Below are 27310 nucleotides of genomic sequence, written 5' to 3'. Positions count from 1 at the left end.
CCCGTTTTCATATACTTCTCTGTTTTCCAGGATTCCAAATGCTGCTTTAGTCAAGGGAAAGCTCATACTGTGTTTTGCTCAGAATATTGCCAAAAGTTGTTCAATTCTCTGGGGCGCCTGCATGGCTCGGTCAGTTAAGCATCTGACTCTTGATTTTAACTCAGGTCATGATCTCAGGGTCTTGAGATTGAGCCCCACGCTGGGCTCCATGCTGGGCACAGAGCCTGCTTAAGATTCTCTCTCCCTCTCCTCTCCCTCTGCCCCTCCCTACCCTCTAAAAAAAAAAGTTGTTCAACTCTCTTACCAATGGTAACACTTAGTAGAATCTGAGTTGCTAACACAACACACTTTTATCTGTGCATGTGTAGCTGCTGCCTTCACAGTAATTCTATGTACAGGTGTAAGCATCTGACCTCATTATATATTCTAGTACAGCTGTACCCAAGCACTTACATATTTAAATACATGTTATAACAAAATACTTCCTTTTATTTCTCCCCATTTACATGAAAGTTAAGGCATGTTTAGGTTACATTATCTATGAATTTCATTTCAGGATAGTAAGCTGGGCGGGGCAGGGGGGAGTTAGAGTATTTGCTATAGAAAAGGAGAATGCTGGATCCAACAGGGTTAAGAACCATATATTTAGGGGTTGAGAAATCATGTGAAACAGAACTTGGAAAGAAATCCTGACCACTTTCTGTGAACCCCATACCAGGCCCCCTGGACACACCCTCCTCTATATTCCCCCAAAGTCTTCTGTACCCTGCCCATAGTACTCATATTGTATGGACACTTGCAGCCCATCCAGAGCCATTATGTGCCAGTATTGATTTTCTGAATTAGGATGAAAGCTGTGGCCATCGCAGGAGGAAGGAATCCTTAGGGTTAATCTTAGGTATCTTAAGATTTTAAAGATACATAAAAGTTTCAAAGTTTATTTTTAAAAAAGCAATTTATACCTATATCTCTTGTGATCTGATCACGTCTGTGAAGATTCTTTGGAGTCACGTTAAAAAAGAGGGGAGTGGGAGAAGGAAAGGAGAAAGAAATAGCACCTTTTGGAAACTGTAATATTATTATTTGATTGTTAAGGACTCTACTTCTATGACTGTCATGAAGCCCAGGCTGGGTTAACAGTAATGAGTCCTGGAGGTAACTACACCCGACCTTGGACTTCCTGGTGATAAGCACTGTCTTCTCTACCTCAGCTGAAAACTCAGATTCATGAGGCCTCAATCTCTGCCTCCCTACTGGAAGATGCCAAAGCCAACTATGTAGGAGGCTTTTTCAGAGGAGAAGACGACCTTGTCTTCCCAGAAGACAAACCCTCTACTTTAGGAGGCAGATAGCAACCTCAAACCCCAGACAGGTTGGGACCTGCGTGGGCCTCAGTGGAAATGGGGAGAAGGAGGGAAGGGAATTCAGGATAGGACTGTCTCCTGTTTAAGTAGGCCAGGGTGGAAGGACAGGAAAGATCTACTCCTTGGTTCAAATCCTGCCAGCCCCAAACTGAATTCCAGTGGAGAGTTCCATTTTACTGCCTCATATCTCAACTTGGAAATTTTCACGGTCTCTGGGTGGAAAGCCTAAGCCACCCATATTCCCCGCCCTGCTTCTCTTCTTGCTTTTCCATGGAATATTGCATGCAATATTTCTGCATGCAAACCTAGGGTTCCAACAGGAGAAAACTAGTCACAGAATGACAGAAGAGCTATAGGCAATGGGCCAGGGCTATGAGTAAGCCTGGGTTGGCTTTCGCTGAGCTTCACCCCACCAGTGTCAGGATACCCAATGATATCTTAAGGGCTTCATACTAAATAGGAAAATGTTAAGATTCACCTAACAGTGGAGTTGAAGCACTGAGCATTCTTTCCATCACTGGGAACACTAAGACAGTCTGAACAGTTGGTTATTGAAGAGGCAAGCTGAACAAGAACAATGACAAGGTATCTTCTAAGACCAGTCATAATGGTTCAAGCCAGAGAACTTGATTTCAGGGGAGGTAAGTGACTCACACTGACACTAAACTCTCAATGAAGTCCTCAATTCCCTGCATGATGGTGTTTCGTTCCTGATTGGCCTATCTCAGCCCATCCCCCAGGAGAGAGAACTCTAGAAAATGAAGCCAAGGAACACGTAGGGCTCTGGGCCCAAACAACTGTACACTGTTTATTGAGAACACCCGTAGATGGTGGGAAGGAGGGATGCCCTGTACCGCATCGTGGCCACCACAGACTGGGAGCTGGGCCCGGAGAGCACTGGCACTGCCGGGGGTGGGGGGTGGGCTTCCCGTGACTCACTGACCATCACAAAGGTGGGAGAAACAAGAGAAGGCCAGGCCCGAGAGCCTGGTACCACGCTGCAAATGGGGATTGATTGGCCTTTGCCTTTCAAAAACAGAGGGTTAGGGGAGGGGGACTACTAGAAAAAAATAGAAACTCTAAGATTAAAAAAAAACAAACAAACAAAACAGCATCTGCTCTCCAGGGCCCAAGACTGGCAGCAGGGGCCTCAGGCAGGCAGGCCAGGAGCCTGCAGGGGAAGATCAGTGGTTCGGCTGAGACAGTCAGCTGCACATAATTGGCCAGTCGCCAGCACCCAGCCCCTTGGGAATATACAAATATTTACCAGATTCTCTTTGCTTGTTACAAAAAGAGATAAGAAAGCTTACAGCAGATTATTTACAAACAGTATCCTGGGATATCGTGAAGGCAGAGGTGGGCTGGCTTGGAGGGTGGGGTCTGTGGGGGGAGAGCAGCCACAGAAGCCCAGAGGGCCCCAAGCCGGCCCCCTCCCCAGGCTCCAGGCTCGGCAAGGCACTGGACTCCGTTACTGGAAAAGAGGCTTAATTCTTCTTGTGGAGGAACTTCATTTTGTTGCCTGTGGGTCAGAGAGGGCAAGAGAGAGAAGGTTTCAGTATCAACTCCTGTAACAGCCCTAACCCTCTCAGTGGCAGACAGGGCTATAAAGCCTGGATTTCAGCTGTGACGGGTCTGATCCAGGGCAGGGAAAATATGCTAGAGCTCTAATTAGGGCACTGGTATCAATCACTCTGGGGCTGTGGGCAAGCTATTTAACTTCTTTGGGCCCAACTTCCCTTTAAACAGAGACATGCTATGATTCCATGATTTAGCTGGCTGAGCTCTTTGAAGGGAGTAGAGGTTTTCAGAGAAGGGCACTCCGGGACCGAGACCTTTGTAGACCCCTTTATGACCTAGAGAAAAGCTCACTGCCCCTAGCACCCTCATATACAGTCAAGAAAGAGCACATGGAAAAAGACCTGGTTTATGTAAGGATCTGTAGTTTCTCCTGGTTCTGCAATTTGGTAAATACTGTGCTAAATGCTCTTGGAGGACTGGGCTGGGAACCTCTTCACCAGGGGATCTCTTACAGTTCTGTCTACAGCCCCAATATAAATACCCACTGGCATTGGTTTAGAGTAGTTTGGGTACAGATCCCCCAGCCCCAGCTTCTTGCTGAACACCTATTTCATCAGTGACCATGCTACTTACCCAAACCTCGGAGAAACTTATTCATCCCACTCTGCTCAGTGTCTGGAAGTTCCTCTAAATACTGTTCCACTCGCTGCTCAAACAGGCCTGCGGAAGAGGAGGAATAGGGAACAGAACCGTTATTGCGGGAAGAGAAGGGGCGGCCTACTGGGCACAGAGAAACCAGGATCTGCAATTACAATTTATGGGAGCATCTTATTAGAATTCAGATTATCTCATCAGAACTATAATTAATAACATCTCACTGTGCTCACTGCTGAAGCAAGAGGCCCTCAGCACCTCCCGGTGCATGTGCCTGAGCTGCATTCCATAAGACAAAGATGCCACTCCTTGTTTCAGAGCTGGGCGCCTTCTCTAGGTCCTCTTAGATCACTCTACCATGTTGTTCCAAAAGGCTTGTTAGACTAAATGGACAGTATTAGTGGACAGAAGATGTAATAACCCTGAGGTTAGACAGAAAGATCTTGAGATGTAAAAAAAAAAAAAAAAGTCCTAGAGTGAGCTGAGCTGATGAAGTAACTAGAGACAAGGTGACCTTCTATTCTGAATGGAGGCTGCCACCAACCTCAGAGAGCTAGGTCAATTTTCATCAAGGGCTTCTCCAACCTGTGGTTCTTAGAACCCCCTAAATTGCTCAGTCTGGTCTTTTTCTCTGAAGAAGAAGAGCATCTGAAGAGGGGATGGGCTACCAATGGCACGCTGCCTGGGGTGGAGAGGAGCCCTACCAGCCACAAGGCTCCAGCCTGTGCACAGCCTTGGGAAGGTATTTACTGTGACAGGAGGAGAAGAAAGCTCCCTTGGCAGTTTGTATCAGAAGAAAGGGATGCTAGGAGGCCTGGCTCTAGCTGATGGCTAGGAGCTTCCGTCATGGTGCCCAGTTATTCAGGCCTGCTGGTAGCAGAAGAGGGCCCACAGCACCCAACCCCAAGCTCTTCCGGCCTTACCCTTTGCCCGACACTTTCTTAGCTCCCTGTCTTGGATGAAGCCTGCAAACATCTGAGACTCCATAAAAACCTCAAGGAAACGGCGGATGCTCTTGGAGGCCACAGACTTGCGGAAGGCCTCTCGCTGAAAGGCCCTCTCTCCCTTCTCGCTCTGAGTCAGGAAGAGGGAGTAGTGCCCAACAGTCTCCACAAAGAACCGGATAAACACCTCCGACACCAGCCCATTGAGGGTATTACATTCTGGAAGAGAAAAGACAAATCTTTGAGGTTTGAGTCAAGAAACGGTCATCTCCAACCTCCAACCCCAACCTCTAGCTGTTATTGTCTCCCTCTCCCCAAGAGAATTTCTAGCCAGAACCACTTAATCTGTTTTTGAAACTTTATCTCTTGTGCTCCTGGGCTTGTAACTAGCCCCTGAGCTGGAAGGTCAGAAACTGTGCTCTGCACATGGAAGTTGGCAAATATTCACTATGCGAATGAGAGTGGAAATCAGAGACCAGAGGATCACTTTCCCCATACCCGTCACCCTTGGTGGTATTCCTGGACTTCACAAGAAGAGGAAGTTCCCTCCATCTCCTGCAGGGACTCAAGGCAAGGCCCCTGAGGGAGGAATAACTAGCTTCCTATCAGCAAGAAGAGTCTAGGCGTCGCCATGTATCTTTGGGTTTTCTTTCTCAAACCTTCTGAGGTAGAGAAGAATTAGAGGGAAGAGGGTAGCTTTCTAGCCTGGGCCACCCTACAAGTGCCCCCAATGTTGTTTATGTTTCTCAACTCCCTCTGACAAACTACCACAGTACTTCTCTCTCCTCAGGCCCATTACTCCCTGAGCCCACTGGTAGTGGGGCTAGAGAATTCTAGGCTAGCCTGAGACCAAGGTCCTATACCTGGAGCCTCATCAACCAGAAGGGTCTGGTGTACAGAAACAGGGTCCTGGTACCATGAGGCCCGGGGCCAGAGCAGAGGGAGTCCCGGGGCCAGAGTTGATTCTGCCTGGGGCAAGCCTCACTCACCATCATCGGAGTCGCTGTCAGAGTCCTGGGAGATCAGTTCGTTCTTCCTCTCTAGAGCCTGCTCCAGAGCCGCCTGTAGCTTCCTCGGTAACAGCGTGTCCTCATCATCCATCTACAGGGGAAGGAAAACACACAGTCATCATGATCACAGACACTGACCGAGCACTTACTATATGCCAAGCCATCCGAAAAGCTTAAATATATAATCTTACTCATTCCTCCCCCAAATCCTGATACAATTATCGACCTCATTTTACAATGAGAAGCTGAGCAGAGAGAGGTTAAGAAACTCATCCAAAGTCACACAGATAAAAAGTGGTGGAAGCCGTGGCATTCACTGCCCAGGACCAGCTTGGGGTTCCTCGCCCAGCACCCTGATGAAGCCTCCCTGGCTCCTCCATCTCCAGCTCCACGATGGGAAGCAGAGCTGGCTCGGGGCAGGGAAACGATGGCCCAGCCTGTGTCTCAGGTATGAGGTTAGGCTGTCGTTCCTGTCTCTGCATTCTGGTTCCGTGTCTGTACCTTGATCCCTTGTACCCAGGAGTGGCAGCTGTCAATGGTGTGTAACAGACTGTACCTTCCCAGAGGGTACACCAGTGGGTTGTGCTCCTTAGTGGAGAGCCGGGAGGATTTCCATGACTAACAAAGGCTTTCTGAAGTTACAATGATGATTGCAAACCTTGACATTCCATAGCATTCTGTGCATCATGTGTCATCCCCCAGCAACATTTCAAGGCAGGTGGTGTCACCATGCCTGCTTTAGAGATGAGAACTCTGGCTCAGAGAAGTTCAGAGGCCCGTCTGACATTGTGTGGCTCAAAGGTGGCAGAGCCAGACCTCAAGTGTTCAGACTTCCAGGCCATGCTCTTCACACTCCCACATTCCCATCACACTGGATGATCCCAACCAGAAAGGCAGATCCTGCTGGGGTCAAGACTTCCCAGATCAGTTTCTCCCTCCCCACCCTTGTCTAGTCTGTGAATATGGAGCCCAGAGACCTCAACAAATAGGCTGTGAAGGTTGAACAACGTGTGTAACAGTGTTGGGTGCCTGGGGGCCTGCATCAAACAGGCACCTACCCTAGGGCAGGCCATATTCTCTGGTGTCCTGCTCTTTCTTACCTGTCGGATGAATCGGTCGGATCCCAGATTCACCATCAGTGCCTAAGAGAAAGAGTCATTAGTGACAGTGATGCAGGGAATGAGCCCCTGCAATGCCCTCTCTAGGCCTCCAGACCTCCTGGATTCCCAGAGTCAGACAACAGGAATAACTCCAACCAGGGATAGAGCACCTAGGGAAAAGGGACAGGAGCTGGGTAGAGAGGCCCAGGGGCCACAAGTGAGAAGATCCCAGTGGTCTTGGTCCCTTCCTTTCCCCCTCTGCCCCTCCCTCCCTCCTGGGAGTTTCTGTTCCTTCGGTCCCTTCCTTCCTCCACCCCTCACCCACCTGGTCCCCCAGACAATGGCCCACCTCCTCCACGGGCAGCTCCTTCAGTTTGGGGAGGGAGCTGGAGAGCAGGCCAACCAGGAAGGGTGTGGGACAGCAGACGATGTCAATCATGGAGGCCGGAAGGACAGGAATGAAGGTGTGCTGCCAGGAGAAGGGGTAGAGCAAGGCTACCACGGCATGGGAGCAGCTGGAGAGGGTACTGGTAGACAGACAGAGACAAGCATCTGAGTCCAGGCCCAGGACCTTTGGGGAAGGGGAGTTCGAGCATCCTTTCATAGGTTAAACCACCCAGTGCAACAAAAGTGCTGATGGAATTCAGGTCAGGATCTGACCCTGCAGACTGGTGAAGCCCCCACATTCCCACCACTCAGAGCCTCAAGGACACTGGTACCGACCTTCTTTGGGACTCAACCTAGGAACAGCCATGAAGGTACATAGCAACACTTAAACTCACAAACGACTCACATACATACCGCCAAGGGCCACCCTAATCACAGACAGGCCTAACCTGGTGGGGAAGTATCAGCTCAAGCTAGGGAATATGAAGGCAAGGGGAGCAAGAGTCGATCACAGATTTGTAATGTGTAAGAGCTGGAAGACCCTCAGAGGTTGTCTTATCAATTCTACATGTTATAACTGGGGCCACAGCTACTAAGGGTCAGTTTCATAAGGGGCCAGCCTGGGACACAGTTGTCCTGTCTCCCAGCCCAGTGTCACTTGACTACTCTGCCGTCTATCCAACCCTTCCTCGCTGTAATCGCAAAGAGTAGTCTGAGGACCACTGACCGAGGTGAGGAGCCCGGCACCATTCCTACCAAGCTGAAAAAAGTGCCCACGCCCATGTTTCTTCTCAGGCTCCGAAAAATAACCTAAGGTCTCAGTGGGGTCATCCCTCTCTTGGCCTAGATGGGGCTCCGGGCCTCTAGACCCAGCAGCACTCCAGGACCAGCCATCTGAGCAGAATGACCAATGCAAGAGGGGAGGAAGACCTCTAGGGTGCTAGCTAGAAGGAGCAGAAGTGAGTGTGCACTCCCCATGTGGGTTGAGGGCTGGTGTGGGGCACTGGTAAACACAGGAGACACACCTGGCTTGAACAACCCATCTGCTGGGAGGAGAATCAAAGGCCTTCCTCCGGGGACCATATTATAGATGAGGAGGCAGAGGCCCACAGTCAAGTTCAGTTTTAAGCTTGATTTTCCCACTCTGACCCTCTGCCTCTATTAGTCCCACCTATTAGCCACAATAGACTCTACCTGATCAGCTCCCGCAGGAATTCTCCCCCCTTTCCTGACTAATGCCCCACCAGTCAGAGAACATGGTTCCAATCCATGACAGATACAAACCCCCTTTTCTAGAAGGACCCCTGGATGTTCACAAGTGTTTCATCAGCCAGTGCCTTGCTTGGCTGTCCTGCCACCCTACAGACACCTAATAGTGCCGGGCCTTGAGGCAGAGACACAGGTATCCTGGCTCTGACAGCCCCTCTCCTGGGGACAGCAGCTCCCCACACCTCGAGCGGAGCCATCTGCAGAAGATCTAGAAAAGGGCTGTCTCAGTGTTGAGGGACACACTGATCTCCACCTTCCCCTCCAACAGGCCCGGCTGTTTGGAGACAGAGGGTTTTGTAGAGCCCCTAGGGCTAATCACTGCAGAGCCTATACACATACTAGCGCACCCCTTCCATATACTCAGACATCAAAACTAGACCTGGAGGGGGCGCCTGGGTGGCTCAGTTGGTTAAGCGACTGCCTTCAGCTCAGGTCATGATCCTGGAGTCCCGGGATCGAGTCCCGCATCGGGCTCCCTGCTCGGCGGGGAGTCTGCTTCTCCCTCTGACCCTCCCCCCTCTCATGTGCTTGCTCTCTCTCATTCTCTCTCTCTCAAATAAATAAATAAAATCTTAAAAAAAAAAAAAACTAGACCTGGAGGGACAAAGGATTTTTGGACAACCTAGAATGTGAGCAACAGAACGTGAGCTGGCTGGACTCACTAAGCCCTGACCCAGTCCAGACCGGGTGCCATCACTGGGCTGCCCACCCTGCCCCTCTCCAGTCACAGGCAGACCCTGAGGAGAGTGGGTATCTCTTCTTAGACCCAAGAGTGGCAGAACTTGAATGCTGAGCCCGGCAAAGAACAGAGCCCTGGGGTACTTTCCTTCCAGAATGGTGCAGGAATGTGCTCAGAGCCCTACTGGAGCTGGGCTACGGGAGGGGGTGGCAAAGAGGAAGCCCTGAGTAAGGGAATGGAACCTTCAAGAAAAAGAAACCTCAGGATCTAGGCTTCGGTAGGGACACCACAGTCTGGCCAGACTAGAGCCTCCCTTGTTGAGGGACAGTGAACATGGGTGGCAGGGAGGTGGCAGACAGGGGCTCCACCGGGCTGCTGTCCTGAGCCCCTTCCTGAGGGACAGCAAGACACACACAACTGTGGGATACAGAGACACTGAGGCTGGGGCGGGAAGTGAGGGACCATTTTCATTTCTAAAGCGGGCCTTCTCTGGAAAAATCAGCAGCCTGGCATTTCCTCCTCTTCCTTCTCCTGGGCCAAGGGTGGCCTGGCATCCCGCCCAGTGCCCCGTGAGGGCATGCAGGAGTCCCTTTCTCCTGCTCCCCTCAGTAGCCCCTCACACAGACAGAAAGGAAGACCCCAGAGAGCCTGGGCCTACTGAGGACCAACCCGAAAGAGGACCGTCCTTTTCTGCCCCTCCTATCAGCACCTGGCATATGGTACAGCACAGAGCAGGTGGGTTAATAAATGTCCAAATGACATGAATTAATTCCACCACTCTAAAGAAACCACTTCTTCCCGTGATGGATCCTCTGACCAAAAAAATACGTAACATGTTGCCAAGATCTCATCTTCTACTTGCCTGTCCACTCCCCACATATACTCCATGCTATGGTTTAAGTATTTGTGCCCTCCAAAATTCCTATGTTGAAACCCTGAGCCCCAAATATGAGGTGGGGCCTTTGGGAAGTGCTTAGGTGATGAAGGTGGGGCCCTCATGAATGGGATACATGTGCTTATAAAACAGATCCACAGAGCTCCTTCGCCCCTTCTACCACAGTGAGAAGGCTCTGGCTGTGAACCAGGAAGTGGGCCCCCACCAGAACATATCCATGCTGGCACCCTGAGCTTGGATGCATACCCTTTGGAACTATGAGAAGTACATTTCTGTTGTTTACAGGCCACCTAGTCTGGTATTTTGCTATAGCAGCCTGAATAGACTGAGACACTTTCTTGTAAATCTTGACTGCCTAAGAGAGCTCAACTCCTTCCACAACACCCCATGTTCTGTGACCCTTCTACCACGCCTCCCATAGCCACAACCAGATCTTGGCATCTGGAACTCCTCTACCTCTAAAATCATAAATGCCAACATTTTGGACCAAGACCTATGATCCATCCGGCTCTTTTCTTATTCCTCCTAAACCAGCTCCCCTGCCTCACAAGCACCTCCTGTCCCTGGACATCTTTTCCCTCTCCTGGTTTGACTGGCCAACCTTCCTGCAACCACTCTGCTCCCCAGCACCCTCAATGCCTCACCTTGTCCTTCTCCACAAATCCCCAGGTGACCTCTCCAGGTCATGCCCTAACTGGCTCCTCCCTGGGGGGCTCAGTGCTCCTCCGACGCCTAGTCAGTGCTCTTGCCCCTTCCTCACGTGGCTCTGCCTAAGAGTTCATCACTCCCCTCAAACTCCGCATCCCACAGAGATGGCCCTGCCTCCCCTCCCAGAGGAAGTGCAGCCATCAGCCAGAAATCTCCTTATTCCACCTTTCTCCAAATCTACGTATTTGCATCTGCACACTCTTGGCTGGGGCAAAAGAAGAAATGCCCCACTTCTTCCCTCAGGACAAGTCCTCCCTTGGGTTCTCAATCCTGCCACACCAATACCACAGTAGCTGGCACATAGTAGGGCTCATAAATACATGTCAGATTAACTAGTGGACGTGCCTTCCCCCTCTTCTTCACCTGGCCCTGCTGGGCCTTACCTGAGCTTATCTGCCACAAAAATGACTCGGCGCTCCAGCAGCAGCGAGGCAAAGATTCGGATGAGCTGGCGCACGCTGAGGCAGGTGAAAAGGCACTCGAAGTCCACATGCTCCAGCCGGGAATCCATGGGCCGCCGCAGCTCTAACACCTGCAGGAAAGCGAGGGGGGAAGTGGGTCAAGGCAGGCGAGGTGAGTGTCACTCCCGGGAATAGCCAGCCCTTCCCTTGTGCCTTTCTTGGGCCTGGCACAGAGATTAGACAGGCTGATAGAGATAGAGGCCAGAATGGTAGGACAAACATGACCTCTGGAAGGAAACTCGAGCAGGAAAGGAGAGGACATGGCAACAAGGACACTAGCATTGCCTTCTGAGGGGTTTCCCTCCCCACCCTCCCTTTTCCAGCTTTCTAATCTACCCCACTATGCAATAAGACCCAGTCTCCCTCTCCCCTCAGACCACAGCTCCGTTCCCACAGTACTCAGACACCTAGCCTGTGAGCAAGAGGGCTAACTGGAATGTGGGGGAGGCTCCAGAGGGAAGCAGTTGATGAGCCATCCCTCAGGCTCACAGGAAAAGGAGGAGAGGTGAATACTCTTACAGATCAGGAGAATAAGGAGACCACACAGCTCCATCTGTGGGGTGCTCCCCGCCCCCTGGTCCATCTCCCCAAGCAGAGGTCTTGGCGCCCATGCTGACCGGATCCCACAACCAATCACTGCTCCCCAGGCCATAGGAAGAGCAGCATCTCCATATCCCTGGGCTGCCATCTCTCAGAAGGCAATGCTAGTGTCCTTGTTGCCATGTCCTCTCCCTTCCTGCTCGACTTTCCTTCCAGAGGTCATGTTTGTCCTACCATTCTGGCCTCTATCTCTATCAGCCTGTCTAATCTCTGTGCCAGGCCCAAGGAAGGCACAGGGAAGGACTGGCTATTCCACCACCATGCCAGGAAGCAGGACTTTATCAGGGCCAGACCTAGCTATCCTCCCTCCAGGGGGGTTGCAAGGCCACTCCCAAGGTCAGTGCTATGCCACAAAAAAGCCACTTCCTTGGCGGCAGCCCTGAGGGTGAAGGGTAGCAATTGACCCTAGCAGTGAGAGCAGGAGGAGCCGCTGACGCTCAGGCCAGGCCGAAGCACTACCACAGGGGCCTGCCTAGTCTTCTCCTTGGTCTCTCAGCGCATGTGGGCAGCAAGGGTGTGCAGGCCTCCTGCTAAGTAGGGTGAAAACTGACGTCCCTTGCAGAGCCCGTGGTGTCAGAGCTCTTTTCCAGGGGCTTTTACCCCACATCATCTCATTTATTCCTCAGGGTCGAAGCAAGGGAAGTTTAAACTCCTAGCTCAATATTCATCCCTCCGGCTCCCAGAGAAGCAGCAAACGGGGCACAAGGTGCCCTAACGATCAGCAGACACTATCTTTCCCACCGATGGTGAACTCCAGAAGGCCCAGGGATGAGCACAATGCCATGCCCACACAAAATGCTCAGGGAATGTGGCCTGAAGGAAACCCACACCACACGGACACCAGAGGCCTCTGTATGAGCCCCCCGTCCTTGTCCCCAGAAGTCACAGTGATGCTCCCCCACACCCCTCCACCCCCAAGAGCCTCACGCAGTCTGACAGGCTCAGCTCTGCAGCACAGCGCCATCCTCCTACGACCCCTGGGGTCCAGGCTCCCTGCAGCGTGTGAGAATTCACAGAAGCAGCTGGTGGGACCTGGGCCTCTTCTCATGCATCCCTGCCTTCAAGGATCGCAGTCCAGTGGGGCCGACTGAGTCAAAGCAACCCCCGCTGTGAGACTGGTGTCCGGACCGAGGAAGCCATGATTCACGTCTTCACGGTGGGGGGCGGAGGGGGGGCCCACGAGGGTGGAGAAGAAGGGCAGCAGCCCCAGTGGAGGCAGGGAGTGGTCAGGGCAGTGGCTCAGAGCCCAAGATACTTCATTTGGGCTGTCCGAGGAGAGAAGGGAAGAGTCTTCAAGGCAAAAGGAAGCAGGGTTCAGCGACAGTAAGCAATTCAAGTCAGAGTGATGAGAAGTGAGGCTGGTGAGAGTGGGGCCGTCCCGAAGGGCTCCCAGGCATGCTGCTGGGCTCTCGGGGCAGGGCCAGCCATCCTGCGCCAGACCTCTCAAAAAGCCTGAAGTCCCTCCAGAGGAGGGTGGGGGAAAAGAGGCTGAGAGAGAGCCCTGAACTGGCATTTGCGCCACTCCCAGCACACCCTGTGTTTCTTTAGTCAGACCCTCTCCTGCTCTCTGTAACAACGAAGTCATTTCTTCTTCCCTCTCCTAAAGCCTAGCACCCACCTCTCACAGAGGATGACCTTCTTTTCCATTTTGAGAAAACCGAAGCTATCAGATGAGAAACCAGAATCCACAAGCCATGGCCCTTCCCTGCCATCACACAAGGAAGGGCCCATCTCTCCTAACCGAAGCCAGTCCTTCCCTGGATCCCACAGCCCTGCCGCCTCCTCGGCCACAGTCTGACTGTCCCCTCCCTCTCCTGACTATCTGCTTTCACCTCTGCCTCCGCTGGGTCATTCCCACCAGCCTCCAGACGACCATCTTCCACAAACTCCCCCCTTTCAACCACTGCCCCCCCCTTCCCAAGTCCTCTTCACAACCAAGCCTCTCGAAGAGAAGTCTATGCAGGCTACTTCCACTTTCTCACCCCTCTTCACTTCTCAACTCACTCCACTCAGGTATCTGGGCCCCTCAGTTCCTGCTCCACTGAGATCCACTCTTGTCAAGGCAGCTGGCCATTCCTCATCCTGACCTCACCTGAGCACCCCTTCCTTCTTAAGATGCCCCCTTCCTTGGCTTCCAAGCCACGGCCTGCTATCCCTCCTGTCTTCTCACTCCTGGGGGTTGCTCCTCCTCTTTTGCAGGATCCCCAAACGTTGGAGTTCCCCAGGTCCAAGGAGGACCGAGTCTGGGCTCTCTTCCCTATCTACACTTTCTGCTACGAAACATCTTCTCTTGGGTGCCACCCAGGTATCTTAAACATAACACCTACAAAATCCACTTCCCTGCTTCCTCCTCGGAGCCCACTCCCTCCACAGGCAGTACGCCGGCAACTACCCTGAAGCTCGAGCCAAAAAGCTGGGAGTTAGCCTTAAAATCTCCCTAACACTGCATATAAAAGTGCTTCTGATCCTAAGTCTAAAACGTATCTCAAAAATCCACCCACTTCTTACCTCTTCTACCACTCCTTAATCCAAGCTACTATCATATCATCTCCTGTCCTACTGTATAGGAGCCTAGCAGGTCTCCCTGCTTTCACTCCGATCCACGATCTCCACAGCAGCCAGAGTGAGCTTTTAAAATTGTCTCTCAGATCTTATAACCCTGCTTTAGATAAACTCCAAAATCCTTAACTTGGCCTAGCAGGCACACTGTGATGTGGCCCTCGCTGCCTATCCTGCCCTGCTCACCACCCTTTCAACCATCTTGGCCTTTTTTCAGTTCCTTGTCACTTTGCCGGCATGTGCCTTTGCAGGTGCTGTTCCCTCTCTATCTGGAATAACCTTCTCCCATCCACACCCTTCTCTTTCAGTCTCCCTCCCCCACTTCATTTAGCTGACTCTACTCACCTAAGTCACCTTCTCAGAGGAAGCCTTCCCGGGCCCCCTAACCTAGAGCAGGTCCCCTGTCACACACTCTTACTCCCACGCTTGCACTTGGCACTTAAAATGTTCAGGAATTATCTACTTAAAAGCAGACATATGTATTTAATATTGGTCTCTCCCACTAGATTATGAACTCCACAGGGACAGAGCTGTGGCCTACTTCAACTTCATGGCTGCCCCAAGGTCTGGCGCCATCCCTGACTGTGAGAGAGCACTGTCGGTAAAGAGCTGATGAATGAATAAAAGGAGGGCAGGTGGAATGTAGTTGAATCCAAGCAGGTCAGGGAAGGCCCCCTAGGAGCTGCAGGGAGTTGGGCCCCAGTGACAGTTCTGTCATTCACTTTTCCAGTCCTTACTGATTAGCTGTACACACACAGTGAGCAAGGAAGGGGCCGTGCTCTGCCCCTCCCAGGGACTGCAGCCTTAGCTAGCCCCCATCCATAGTCTGAGAGAAGAGGCAGCAGAAATCCCTACCTCATTGCCAGCACCTGGAAGAAATGTCTTCACTTTGATGGTCTTCCCTGGGGCAGGGAAGGGCGACTCCATGAGACTTCTCATGAAGGGATAGACCAAGGCGGCAGAGATCCCACGCCGGCGCTCCACCTCATCTAGGACCTGTGCCCAACCACCGGCAGCCCGAAGAGGAAGGGTGTCAGGACGCTGCCCTTCCCTACCTCCTGGGCAGAGAAGAGGGCAGCGTGGCATCTGACCAGCCGGGGCCAAAAGCTAGGGGACAGGAGGACTGTCTCGCCAGCAGCTTTACACTCTAGCCTTCCTGCTTCCCTTGGCACTCGATGACTGCTCTGCTCACTAACTCGTCCTTGCCTCACACCCAGGAGCTGGGCAAAGGAAACACCACTTGTAAGTCGGGTCCCTGGGCACCTGGCTTCCCCAGGTGGGCGGGGGGGGTCTCTGTCCCCAAGGACTCCGGCTCTGCCCATGGCCCAGGGTGGACTGCGACATTGGCAGACCATGTTGGTGCAGGAGCTGGGGAGATGCCAGCTGGCCAGATGGGGAGCCAGGCTTGGGAACAGGAAAGAGTCCAAGAGCTCCCTGTACTTGCTCTTGCATTCTCTTGCTCATGCCCGCTCGCTTGCTCGCTCATGCACACAGGTGGTTTTCTCATCTGAGCTGACTATAGATACTCCTGTGGGAGCTGTCAGCTGGGGAAAGGGGAGGGAAGTAAGCCAGAGCCCTCTTACCTTGGAAAACAAGCCGAAGCAGCCAAGGCGGCTGATGACACAGTATACCTCCGGCAACCGAGGCCCTTTCCCACTCGGCTGGGTCGGGATGAGGCGGAGGAGAGACAGACAGATACAGAGAAGGCACGATTACTACATCCGGCTCCTTTCCTGGGGAACTGAGGACTAAGGACTGATCTTCTAGTGGATGACTGCAAACCTCTTCTAAACCGCTACTCAACCAGGCCCCCAGAGAAAAGGCTGACACTCTTCGGGGGCAGGCTTCAGCCTCCACTGGGTCTTCCAGCCCAAGGTGCCAGACTCCTGCCGAGTTCCTCCCAGGAGGCCGCTGGCGAAGGAGGAAGCAGCCTGGCAAAAGCTAGATGGTGATTCGTGGATTTACATGGCAAAAGCTGGGAATCCAGAGGACACAATGGTCATGAGAGGGACCTATGTACATTCCTCGGAGTAAGCCATGGAGTCCCCTGCCCCTCACAGGGGACATTCCGTAAAACATCCCCATTCTAGGTTCCCCTTGCCTCCCTTCCTCGATCCACCCCACTCCAGTAAGACAAACTGAACAGAGATAAGGGCGGCAAACTACTATTTATTGAATGTTTACCATATCTGAGGCCTGGGCTTGGTACTTTACAAAAAGCCTGAGAGAGATAGTACACGGGCACTATCATCTGCATTCTATAGATGAGTAAACTGAGTTACAAAAAGAATAACTCATTGCCCAAGGACATGCATCTAAAAGTCATGGAGCCAGGAGTCTGTTTTGGCCTCTGATTTGCTATCTCACCGCTAAAGCATGCTGCCTTCTGACAGGACAGAAGGGAAAGGGACGCAAAGACAGAGAACAGAAGTGTGCTAGGAGAGGAGAACAAAGGAAAAGGGGGATTGAAAAGGTGAGTGGCTGGAGGAGATGTGCCCTGAGAGCTCCCCAGGCCTGGAGCCCCCAAATGCAGGTTGGGGTGACGCCACCAGAGTCTACGTCTCCAGCAAGGGGCTGGCAGGGCTCTGTGGCTGCCTCTGGCTCAGAGGCCTGAGTGCCTGGCAAGGCCGAGTAGGGAGGGAGCACAGAGCAGGTGCTGGCCCCTCATGCAGGCTGCTAAGCAAATGCAGATGGGCCCATTTCAGTTTCCAAACCTGCTGGCCGAATGTCACAGATCTAAAGAGAAGGCAGAATCTGTTTTTGTCCATATTAGGCCTGAAACTCACTCCTCTCTCTTTCCCTCTCCCCCGCCTCCCCTAAAGCCCCAAGTGATTAAATCAAGTATGTGGGATTTGGGTTAGAATCATTGTGTCCAATCTGCAGGAATGCCGAGCTAGTGCCAGCCCCCTTGGCAGGGACCCAGCCCAGGCCCTCTCTGAGCACGCCAGGACAAACATGCTCTTCCCTGGGGGCAGCAGGCCCGCTGCAAAGGAGCAGCTCTGCTCCATCACTATTCCTGCAAAGGCAGCCTTCGGAATGCTCGTCTCCAGGCCCAGGTGAATCTGGGGCATGCTGGCCTCTGCTGGCTCCCCACCTGGCATCTGTACTGCTCCACATTCCCTTAGCCCTACTCACCGGGCATTCAATATCCAAATATCCCTTCTCCCCAGACTACCCTTTGGGGCGATCCAAGAGTATCAAAGAACTTAGAGTCAATCCTGGCTCTGTCTCTCACTGGCTGTGTGATCCTGGGCAAGTTATTCCCCCCGAGTCTTGATTTCTTAATCTATAAAAACTGACGGACATAGTACTACTTCATGAACTCTCCCCTAAGGATTAAAGAAGATGACATACTTAAAGCATCCAGCCTGGAACATAACAGGTCCTAAATAATAGTTTATTCCCTTTGTCTTCCCTTCTACATTCAAAGTCTGACCTCCTCTACTAGACTATCTAAAATTCCTTGAGGATTGGATGGGATTCATGTCTAACTCCTTTTTAGGTGCATTTAACTTGTTGCCTGACCCTCAACAGGAGTATGGTATGTGTTTCAGAATGAATGAATGAATAAATGGCTCAGAATCCTTCATCTGGGGTCCCTGCCTAGGATCCTTCTCAGCTGTGCTTAGACTGGCATCTAGTGAGTCTTTGTCCCATTAAGGCATGAACCGTGAAACACTGCTGACACCCCAAACCAACAACATCCTAGTGAACTCCAGGGGAGAGTGCAACAGGACTCCCTCTTTACCTTACCTCCATCTGATTATTTCCCAGGACTAATGGGAAGGGAGACCGGGAAGGGTTTCTCTCTCTATAACATGGCTTATATTTTCAAAACCCTCCCTTTCCCCTGTGTTCAAGGCATCTCTCCCAGAATCCCATAGAAGGTACTGCTCTGTCCCTCCTTGGCCTCCAACACTACCAGACCACGGACAGGATGCCTCCTCACATCAGCTGGCCAGGTATGGGCATGAGGAAGGTTGTCCTCCACCCCTGTCCGGTACACACACATAGCTGAGGTGATATGATCCTGCACTCCAGCAACAGCACCAGAGCCCAGAGCCCGAGGGAAATGAAGGAGAAGAAAAAGTGTAGGAAAGTTAAAACCATAGGACAGCCCAGTAGGAGGTGATCCACTCTCTCCTCTTACCACAGTTTATCTTAGATCCTGGGGCCTGAGCAGAGGGGTCACTGTGAGTCCTGCCATCCTAGGAGTGCCTCATCTGGGTGCCTGCGTGCGTGCGTGTGCGTGCGTGCGTGCGTGCGTGCATGTGTTGGGGGTGGCCTCGAGGAGCACACAAGGAAGCAGAACGTAGAATCCCACACACGCCAGAGTTGAGGAAGGCGCACACACACATACTGTGCGGCCCAGTCCCCCCAGGGCTGCACGGCTCTACTCACCAGTAAGCGCCTGCAGTAGCCGAAGCGCCTGCTGCCATCTTCCCCAGTCAGCATGAAAGAGAAGGTCTCACTGGAACGGGGAGGGGCCTGGCGTCAGGGAAGGTCAGAGGACCCAGGAAATAGCACCCCAGAAGAGGGAATGCCCTCCCAGGGAGGAGGTGAAGGGCCAGCTGGCGGGAAGAGCAGAGGCCAGGACGCCGGCATGTCCTGTGCAGTTGCCCCTGCTGTGGGAGTCACGGAGCCGATGCCCCCTTCCTGCCTCCGGACAGACCGGGCCAGGCCTCACCTGCTGTACTCCGACACAGGGAGCCAGTCCTTGGCATCAGGGAAGCAAAACTGGGGGATGGCCTTGAGCCTCTCCTCTGCCTCCCGCATCTGCTTGGTGGGTCGGTCCAGCTGCAGGGAGAGGGATGTGGGGAGAGACAGATGAGAGAAGACATGGATCCTGGGATGGAGGGGGGTGGCTGAGAAGCATCTCCTCCCCTAAGAGCTTTAGATGGCATCCGGCCAACTGGCATGCTTCTCAGCAGTCCTGTCCCCATTCCCGATTCTTACAGAGAGGTCTGGGTGCGAGCTGAGACATCATTTATTCATTCAGTAGGTGCCAAATGAGTGCTTTCTATGTGGCACCTGGCACTGTGTCACGCGCTGGGGCTACTGATGGAAGACAAAGTGGGTAAGGTCCCTGTCCCTGCACATTCTGGTCAGGAGACTGAGACAATTGACAACGAAATCCCCAAGGGTGCCACAAAGGAAATAAAGAGGGCACTATGACAGAGAGAACTGGACATGGGGAGGGATACTTTAGGTATCTGGAAAGATCTCCTGGAAGAGGTACTATCTGGGCAGAGAATGAGGAATGAAAAAAAGCCAGCCGCCATGGGTAGAGCTGAAGAAAGAACATTCCAGGCTGAGGCAGAGAGCAAGGAGGCTAGGTTGGCTGGCTGGTGATGGACAGGGAAGGTGTGGTAAGAGGGAAGGTAGGTGGGGGGATGGAGAGTGACAGCTAATGGGATACACAGTTTCTTTTTGGGGTGATAAACATGTTCCAGGGACACCTCGGTGGCTCAGTTGGTTAAGCGCTCGATTCTTGGTTTCAGCTCAGGTCATGATCTCGTGGTCGTGGGACTGAGCCCTTTGTCATGCTCCACGCTGGGCATGGAGTCTGCTTCATATTCTCTTCCCCTCTCCCTCTCCTTTCCCCTCTGCTCCCCCAACCCTGCTTGCTTGCACTCTCTCTCTCTAAAATAAATAAACTCTTTTTAAAAAAATGTCCTAATATTGATTATACAACTCTGAATATACTAAAAGTCATTGAATTGTATACTTTACTTTTTTTTTAATTTTTTTAAAATTTTATTTATTTATTTGTCAGAGAGAGAGAGACAGAGACAGAGAGAGAGCACAAGCAGGCAGAGGGAGAAGCAGACTCCCCACTGAGCAGGGAGCCCGATGTGGGGCTCGGATCCCAGGACCCTGGGATCACGACCTGAGCTGAAGGCAGACGCTTAACCAACTGAGCCACCCAAGCATCCCAAATTATATACTTCAAATAGCTGAATTAAACAGTATGTGAATTAGGTCTCAATACAGTGGTTAAAAAGAGAGAAATAAAGTACGAGAAGTACCTGGGGGCCCTTCCGCAGGCCCCTTGCCATCCTTATAAGCAATTTGGGTTTTATTCTAGGCATACTGGGAGGTGTTCTCTGCGCCCTCATCCTCTGAACAAGCACTGGCCCAAACCCATGCCCCGGAAACCCTCTCTTCCCTGCTAGCTGGCAGGCACCATGCTCAGGGCTGTCGCAGCGAGGTGAGTGGCTATGGCAGGAACAGGATCTCTCTTGCCCCAGAGATGGGCCAGGCAGACAGAAGGTGCTAGAGGAGGGGTGGGATGGGGGAGAGATGGCCTCACCTTGGGAAACTGGTAGGAGACTTCAGGGAGGTAGGTGTTTCGAGATGGCTTCTTCTTGAGGGACACCACCACAAAGTACTCAAAAAGCTCCCGCTCCTGCCACTCAAGCAGTTCCAGCTCCAGAGTCCGATAGCTGGGTGCACGCTTCAGCATGGACTGGATGTGGACCAGGCGCTGCGTGTGGGCTGGGGGCAGGGTGTATGTCAGGGCTCAGGCAGGCTGGACCATCACAGACCCCACATCAGCCCCCTTCCACCCCAGTCTCAGGCTCTGCCTCTGTGGACCACCTCTAAGCGCAGAAGCCTGGCCTGACACCCTCTCGCAGCTGGGTCTGGGGCTGAAGTGGCAAGAGCAAAGTGTCTACGCCTGTGCAAAGGCTCTGCCCTGCCACAGGGAGCTGCTGCGCTGGGCCTTCTGGAGCTTCTGGAGGCTGGGCGGGGACTGACAGGACTGCCTAAGCCAGGCAAAACCCAGGCACCCACCTACCCCTGCCTAGTACCAACACGAACCTCCACGAAGGCTTTGTCCTGGGTCCCTCTCAGAGTCCTTGGACTTGGACCCTTTGTCCCTGTCCGCAGCCCAAAGTCCATTTGCCCACTTGCCTGGGGGACCAGTGGAGGACGGAAGGAGGGAGCTAGCTCTCACATACTTTAACCATCCAGGAAAGTCTAGACAGGTTTCCCAGTAGAGAAAGAACAGAGATTTATCCAAGGCTGTTGGAACGGGAAGTTTCCAAAACCTTTTCAGGGAGGTGTCAGTCCTCCTCTCTATGGATATGGGGCGTAAGTGGTCTCAGGGCCTCCAGAGGACCAGTTTCCTCGGGCTGGCACAATTCTTACAGCCAGGAGAGGTACTTGTAATCTTCTAAACCCACCTCTGACCCTCCAGATTTGCAGCATTTACCAGGCAAATCTAGCACCCAGTTCTTGTGGACAAGACCGTGGGGAAGTCCAGGTGAAGGGGGACGTCTGAGTTCAACCCTCCCAGGGCTGCCTTGCACGCAGTAGGAGGGGACTCCCCTACAGCTCTTAGCTCTGTTGGCTGCTATCCTGCCTGCCTCTTGCCTCTTCAAAGCAGGCCACCTGGGGACGTTGGAACTATATGTGCAGAGGAAGGGGGGTGACTCTACAGCCAGGGCTGGGAAGGGATTCCGTGCTCTTGGGGAGCCACGCCTCACCTTTGAACCTGTCGTCAGAGTCGCTCTCGCTCTCACTATTCTCATCTGGAAAAGTAACAGTAGGAGTGCACGCTTGCTGAGCCGCTGCCCCACGGCCAACGTTTCCTGCGCCCCCCTCCCAGCTCTTCTCACGAGGGATGGATCATACCTCTTCTGGGCCCCCCTGGACCCAGGGTCCCTCTGAGCTCAAACCACAGGTGCTAATCACTATACAAACCCCTATCCATCCAGTCCTGCTCTGGGGGAAGCTGCTGAAGGCCTGAGCTGGAGGCCGAGCCAGCAGAGAGGCCTACAGGCCTGGATCACAGGGCCTGCCTCCAGGACGCCAAGATTTGAAATGGGAAACAGACCACAGTTCTCAGTAAGTCTGGCCTTTCCTTTTGCCAGAAGCAGATTCCCACACCCACCTCCCTCATCAGGGCCTCACAGCCCAAAGCCTGAACTAACCCATCCCATGGTTTCCTTCCCTCTTTGGCCCTCCCCTTCTATGGGCCACTTCTTGGTAGGACTCTACCCTCCTAGAAGGCAGGAGGATCCTGGGATTGGCCCACAGAAGGATAAACTAAAGCTAGATCATGCTTCTCCCTGTTCCTACTGCCCAAGGGCCCCAGACACCTGAACCAGCTCAGACATCAAGGCCTACCTCTCAGTGATGCTGTCTCAATGCTGGACATTGACAGTTTTTTTAATCTCTTCTTTCCCCTCTTGGCATTATAGATGGAGTTAATTCTTTGGACAAGCTGGGTGAGAAAAGCAGGGAAGGTGAGATAACCTTAACATCAGCTGCCCCTATTTCCAAGAAGGCTGATTAGTAGCCCTTTCGTTCCCTCAAGGTGCAAGCTTTCTGCCCTCCCCATACTGGACCCAGTACTGGTCTCCCTGCTGCACTGACCCCAAGTGCAGACGGGCCAGTAGCTCTCATCTCCCTCGTCCCCTCAGTGGTCTCCTGCCCCTACACAAGGATGTTAAACTTAGCTCCCCAGAGGACGGAACTGTGATCGAACTACACAGGATGGGAGCTTCTGGGTCCCCAGAGTCAATGAACCAACGGAGACAAAGAGCTCCTCAGACGTAATAACAGGAACAAGGACTGGAGCCTTTCCCTCTAGGCTATAACCTGGGGCGACGACAGGAAGGAGCTAAATTCCCAATATACCCAAGCATTGTTTGCAGGCTAAAAATACCATTTGGCTAAATCCTGCCGCTTTGGGCTGGGGATTTGGGTCTGACTGCCTGTGTGTGCAAATCATTGCTGAAAACTCTCAATTCTGAGAGTCAGAGAAAGGAAGACTCAGGTTTGAGTCCTAGGTCCTTCAAAGCCTGGAAGTGTTTATGTGTGCACAGAGCTCTCCAAGTGCACACCTCACACTCACTAATGGGGAGTCTCCTAAAGGACTGGTTTCCGGTCACTCGAAGGCATGGAGTGCTCCTTGGGAGAGAGGCCTGCCTGTCCCTCCCCTAACGTCTGTGCACCCATGAATCACTTAATGCATCTTTGGTAATAAGACAGGGAATTAACCAGATGAAAAAGAAAGGCCAGTGCAAGGGCGCAGAATTTATTCAAGGAGAACTGAGGAAGCAGCCCCGATTAGGGAAGGAGGGGAGGGAGAGAGCTGCCCACCTGCCCGCCCACCTGCCCAGCCAGCCCCAGGTGGCTCCCCTGGGGAGGCTACCTTAGGAATGCGGCGGGCCCTGCGGCTGGACAGCAGCTCACTGGTGGTGCTGAGGCTGTCCTCGTTGAGGCTGGAGGGTGAAGACGGCAGGCTCAGCTGAGCCAGCAGCAGCATGTCGTCATGGCTGTGCCTCTTGGGTAATCGCGGCAGCCGGTGGCTCTTCCTCTCTGACCAGTGCCCACTGCGCAGGGACTGGCTGCTGGGTTTCAAGGAGAGCTGGCATGGGAGAGAAGATCGGGGAGAGGGGTTCAGCACAGATGCCTTGGCTGGCATCCCTGGCTCCCCCGAATCCCACCCTGGAATTTCCCTCTGCCTGGGTTTCCTCTCGTAAGACCTCAGCTGCTAATCAGCAGGTCAGGGCTAGATGAGATATGGGCTTCCATAAAGGAAGCTGAACCACCTCTGCCAGAAAAAAGAAAACAGAGGCTAAGAAAACTGGGCTCTCATCTGAGTGGAAAAGAGAAGGGCAAGCGGGAATTCTGGGGGCTCCTCCTGAGCTTTGGGACAAGGCTTAGCCTTTACTCATTATTCAGCCTGGCTGATGGAGCTCGTCTCCCTCCCACAGCCCCTGATCCAGTCCTAAAAAGCTTCCTTAGCAGGGGCCATAATCCACAAGGCAGCCTGGCCCCGCTCACCTCTTCCGGGCAGTACATAAGGGCTCTGGGCCCTCACTCCCAAAGCCTGGCAAGGTGGGCCTCACGGGTGGCTCCTTCACTGCAGCTGCCCCTCCCCAGCCCTGATCTACTCCCTCCGTCGAAACCAGCACCCTTCTGCACAGGCACCTTACTCTCTGCAGATCCTGCTCCCTGCTAGAAAGGCAGCACCCCTGCCAACTCGGCCCACCTCCCACCCGCTGTCTGCATCTGGCATCGTCTCTCATCCCTCTTCAGCCAGTCCTCCTTCCTCCCGTCCCCCAGCATCCTCTTCCCACCCAATCCGGCTGGCCGCACAAATTCAGTGGAAGCCTGTTTGAATACAGCACATGAGAAAGGTGAATCTTCTATAAAAATGATTACATCATTCCAAAGCCAGAAGAAATCATTTCTATATTCTCCAGCCAATGTTATAAAATGTCTAGGTCCCTCCATTTGCAAACAGAATTAGAGTTGCCTGGGTAGGTCCGAGAAAGCGCCTCCCTTCTCTTGCCTCCTGTCCACCCTGGACAAGGCCAGAATGAGCTCAAGTCTAACGGTCTCCTTTGACTCTCCATCTTTTTTCTCATTCTGCCTTCTATCAGTCCATTCCTTGAATATTCAGTCTTTTATTCCCTCCAATACGAGTAGCTCCAGGTCTGGTAGACACCTGTCTAGCTCTCCAAATCTGGTTCTTGGGCCTATGCCTGGCCCCCAAATGCCAGTACTGAGATCGTTTCTGCCAGAGCTGCCAAATACCAAGACTCCAACCAGGGCCCCGTCTTCCTGCTACCCACAGAAGGGGAGCAGGAACAATGATAGGCCAGGAGGCAGCCGGGGCTCATGCCTCCGTGTTGTAGCACAGAGCTCGAGTAGTAAAGGGGAGAAAGGAGGGCAGGGTGCCCAGGGAGCACCTCTCGCTTGCCCACAAGGATTTCAACATGGCAGAAGTCCCTGCATGCAGAGCTCTTTCCTGAGGTCACCTCCTTTGCCAAGCACTAGTGAGGGAAAGAGTGTGAGTGGAAGCGGGCCCACATCCTGGTAGGACAGGCCTCCACTGTGGCCCTTGTGCTGGCCCAAGGCGGGGCTGCCATTACCTGAGTGGGTGGGTTGTTGTACTTCCTGTCCTGAGGACCCCACATCCTGTGCAAAGAGTCCAAGGAGTTTTCAGACAGTTGCTGGGATTTTCGTCCTGCTCTTCGGCTCTTTAAGTCCACATCCTCATAAGGATTCTCCTTGGGCAGATCTCCTGCAGAGGGGGAGAAGTCAGAGACTGGGAGAAGGGAAGGAGGAAACACACTCACAAATAAACAAGCAGAATTCCTGTGAACCAAAGAGAATGGCTTCTGCCTGGCCCTTCAGCCCATGAGTCATACAGCTGCCCGTCTGCAGCGGGGAGGCTACAAACAGATCCCGGCTCCAAGTCCAGAAGCAAACCACCCACCCCCAGTTCAGCTCAGCCTTGTCTGGCCTCTGCTTTATAAATTCAGAGATTGCACAAGACTGGTTCAGCTACCCCTGCCCGTGCCCAGCCAGAGGACGAAGCCAACACCAGGCTTCATTCCTTGGCTCCAGTCCTCCCGCTGCGAAAGCCCCAGAGATGTACAGTTCAAGGTAGGAAAGGCTTTCAGAGGTCACACGGCTGTCCTGCTAGCGATGCTCCCTGAGGACGCACTCTGGGGGCTGGGCACGGAGGAACACTACCGAACTATAAGGAGCAGGGGGCTGCCAGGCCTCCCTCTCACTTCCTAATCTGTGCACCGACTCTCTCCGGGCAGCTCTGCCATCTGGTCCACAGGTAACCCCACACCAGAACAGGGCTGAGCCAAGTAGTGACAGCTCAGTCATTATCTGCTCCATGCACCGCTCTCACTACAGGGCCAGTCTGTTTCTTCCACCGCTGGCCTCGCAACAAGAGGTGGTCTTCACTCCCCTTTTGGGACAAGCCCTCCTGCTGTGACACAGGGGAGGTGTGAAAGGCCAGATAGCCATCTGTGCCAAAGAAGTGACAGTGGGCAGTTGGGGCTTCTCAGGACTAATGGCTAAGAGCCCTGGAAGCAGGCACCGTACGGGCACTGCCAGCAAACCTCAGGGAGCAGAGAGCACAGTCCCTGACCAAGAAAGCATCTCCTTCCCAGAGCCCTACCTGCCTGCCCCTTTCCCCACAACACAAACCTGGACTTCCCTACAGCCCAGAACATTGTGCGCCGGGTCAGATCCGTGGGCACTGCGAGTGAGCGCGGCCGTCTGCTCCCCTTCCCCGGTCTTTCCATATCCTCCCTGCCACATGGACGCCCCTGTCTGGGGCTGGGGACCCGGCAACCGGTGACCAACATGTATATGCTACCCTCTACTAGGGGCGGCACACACGAAGAGAACAGGGCTCACTCCTCTTCTCTCTGTTCAGCAGCAGGATGGAGCCTGGTGACCGCTGAGCCCTGCAGATGCCCGGATGTGTCTCACGCCCCAGAGGAGTTCAGATACTACTTCTCAAGGAGCAGGCAGAGGAAAGAGCTATAGGACTAGAAATAAGGCCACTGGGAGTGTAGGCTTTCCTAAGATGGGACACAGGAGAAAAACCAATCCTTAAATGCTTACAGAATTCTCGATTTCCAAAGTCAAGATTCCCCCCAAACTGGGGGTATCTACTTATTACTACCATGGAAAACTACACTGAATTTAGGAAATGCCTTCACAGAGGTAGGGGGAGGGAGGAGGTGTGAAGGAAGGATTTCTGTCACAGCTAATCAAGCTGCCAGGGGAGCAACACAAATCCCTTGAAGGTCTAGGTCAAGAATGGGTCAAGATAGGATCTGGGACTGGATGAAGTGATTCCGAGCACCAAGCAGAGTCCAGGCCCCAGCAACTGAACAGACGTTTTCCTGTAACACAGCCATGCTATAAAGATGACTGGTCTCCATTCCAGAGTCCTGACTAAGCAGAGCCAGCCCAGCAACACTGCTCAAGAAGCCAAGCATCAAAACTGGCATCCAGCCTACCCCACTCTGGGCACTTAGAGAGGAGGCAGGAGAGACTCAGTACTTCCTGGTCCCTCTCCAATATATAACCTGTATTGATGACGTGGCGGGGGAGGGGGGGAGGCTGGGTCACGGACTCAAGAATGCCAGGACACAATCTTCCTGACCCTTGGGAAACAGGACCAGAGCATCACTGTTCAGATGGGGGCAGGAAGAACATTTATTCCAAGCTCATCAAATCCAAACTTCCTTGGGCTGGATGACCAGCCAGAGTACTTATCATCATCCCTGAACCAACAGGATGACCTTGTCTCAACTCCTTTAGATCAGAGTTTCTCCAAAGTACTGACATTTGGGGCTGGATGATTCTTGTTGTGGTAGACTCTCCT

At 52.9% G+C, this 27310-nt stretch overlaps 1 protein-coding gene across 4 annotated transcripts in view; it reads right to left on the bottom strand.

The window, feature by feature from the left end:
* Window positions 1-2152: 2152 nt before the first annotated feature.
* The window catches only part of DENND2B (DENN domain containing 2B), a 101452-nt gene continuing 76294 nt past the window's right edge, over window positions 2153-27310 (bottom strand). Inside the window, exons 5-20 of one of the 4 annotated variants that reach the window (XM_021685749.1) lie at window positions 25041-25192; window positions 23312-23527; window positions 22282-22378; window positions 21639-21683; window positions 20462-20646; window positions 18836-18945; window positions 18550-18619; window positions 15732-15809; window positions 15004-15144; window positions 10912-11060; window positions 6940-7117; window positions 6591-6632; window positions 5470-5581; window positions 4460-4699; window positions 3516-3602; window positions 2153-2883 (exon numbers count right to left, since the gene is read on the bottom strand). In XM_021685749.1, the coding sequence (XP_021541424.1) occupies window positions 2849-2883; window positions 3516-3602; window positions 4460-4699; window positions 5470-5581; window positions 6591-6632; window positions 6940-7117; window positions 10912-11060; window positions 15004-15144; window positions 15732-15809; window positions 18550-18619; window positions 18836-18945; window positions 20462-20646; window positions 21639-21683; window positions 22282-22378; window positions 23312-23527; window positions 25041-25192 (1937 nt within the window). In that variant the 3' untranslated portion in view covers window positions 2153-2848. The remainder of the gene's footprint in view (window positions 2884-3515; window positions 3603-4459; window positions 4700-5469; window positions 5582-6590; window positions 6633-6939; window positions 7118-10911; window positions 11061-15003; window positions 15145-15731; window positions 15810-18549; window positions 18620-18835; window positions 18946-20461; window positions 20647-21638; window positions 21684-22281; window positions 22379-23311; window positions 23528-25040; window positions 25193-27310) is intronic. The other 3 variants (XM_021685751.1, XM_021685750.1, XM_021685752.1) reach the window with 3 other exon arrangements.

This window comes from Neomonachus schauinslandi, chromosome 11, assembly GCF_002201575.2.
Source record: "Neomonachus schauinslandi chromosome 11, ASM220157v2, whole genome shotgun sequence".
Lineage (NCBI taxonomy): Eukaryota > Metazoa > Chordata > Mammalia > Carnivora > Phocidae > Neomonachus > Neomonachus schauinslandi.
The sequence above is the reverse complement of the archived record's forward strand: the minus strand, read 5'-3'. Positions and strand labels throughout refer to the sequence as shown.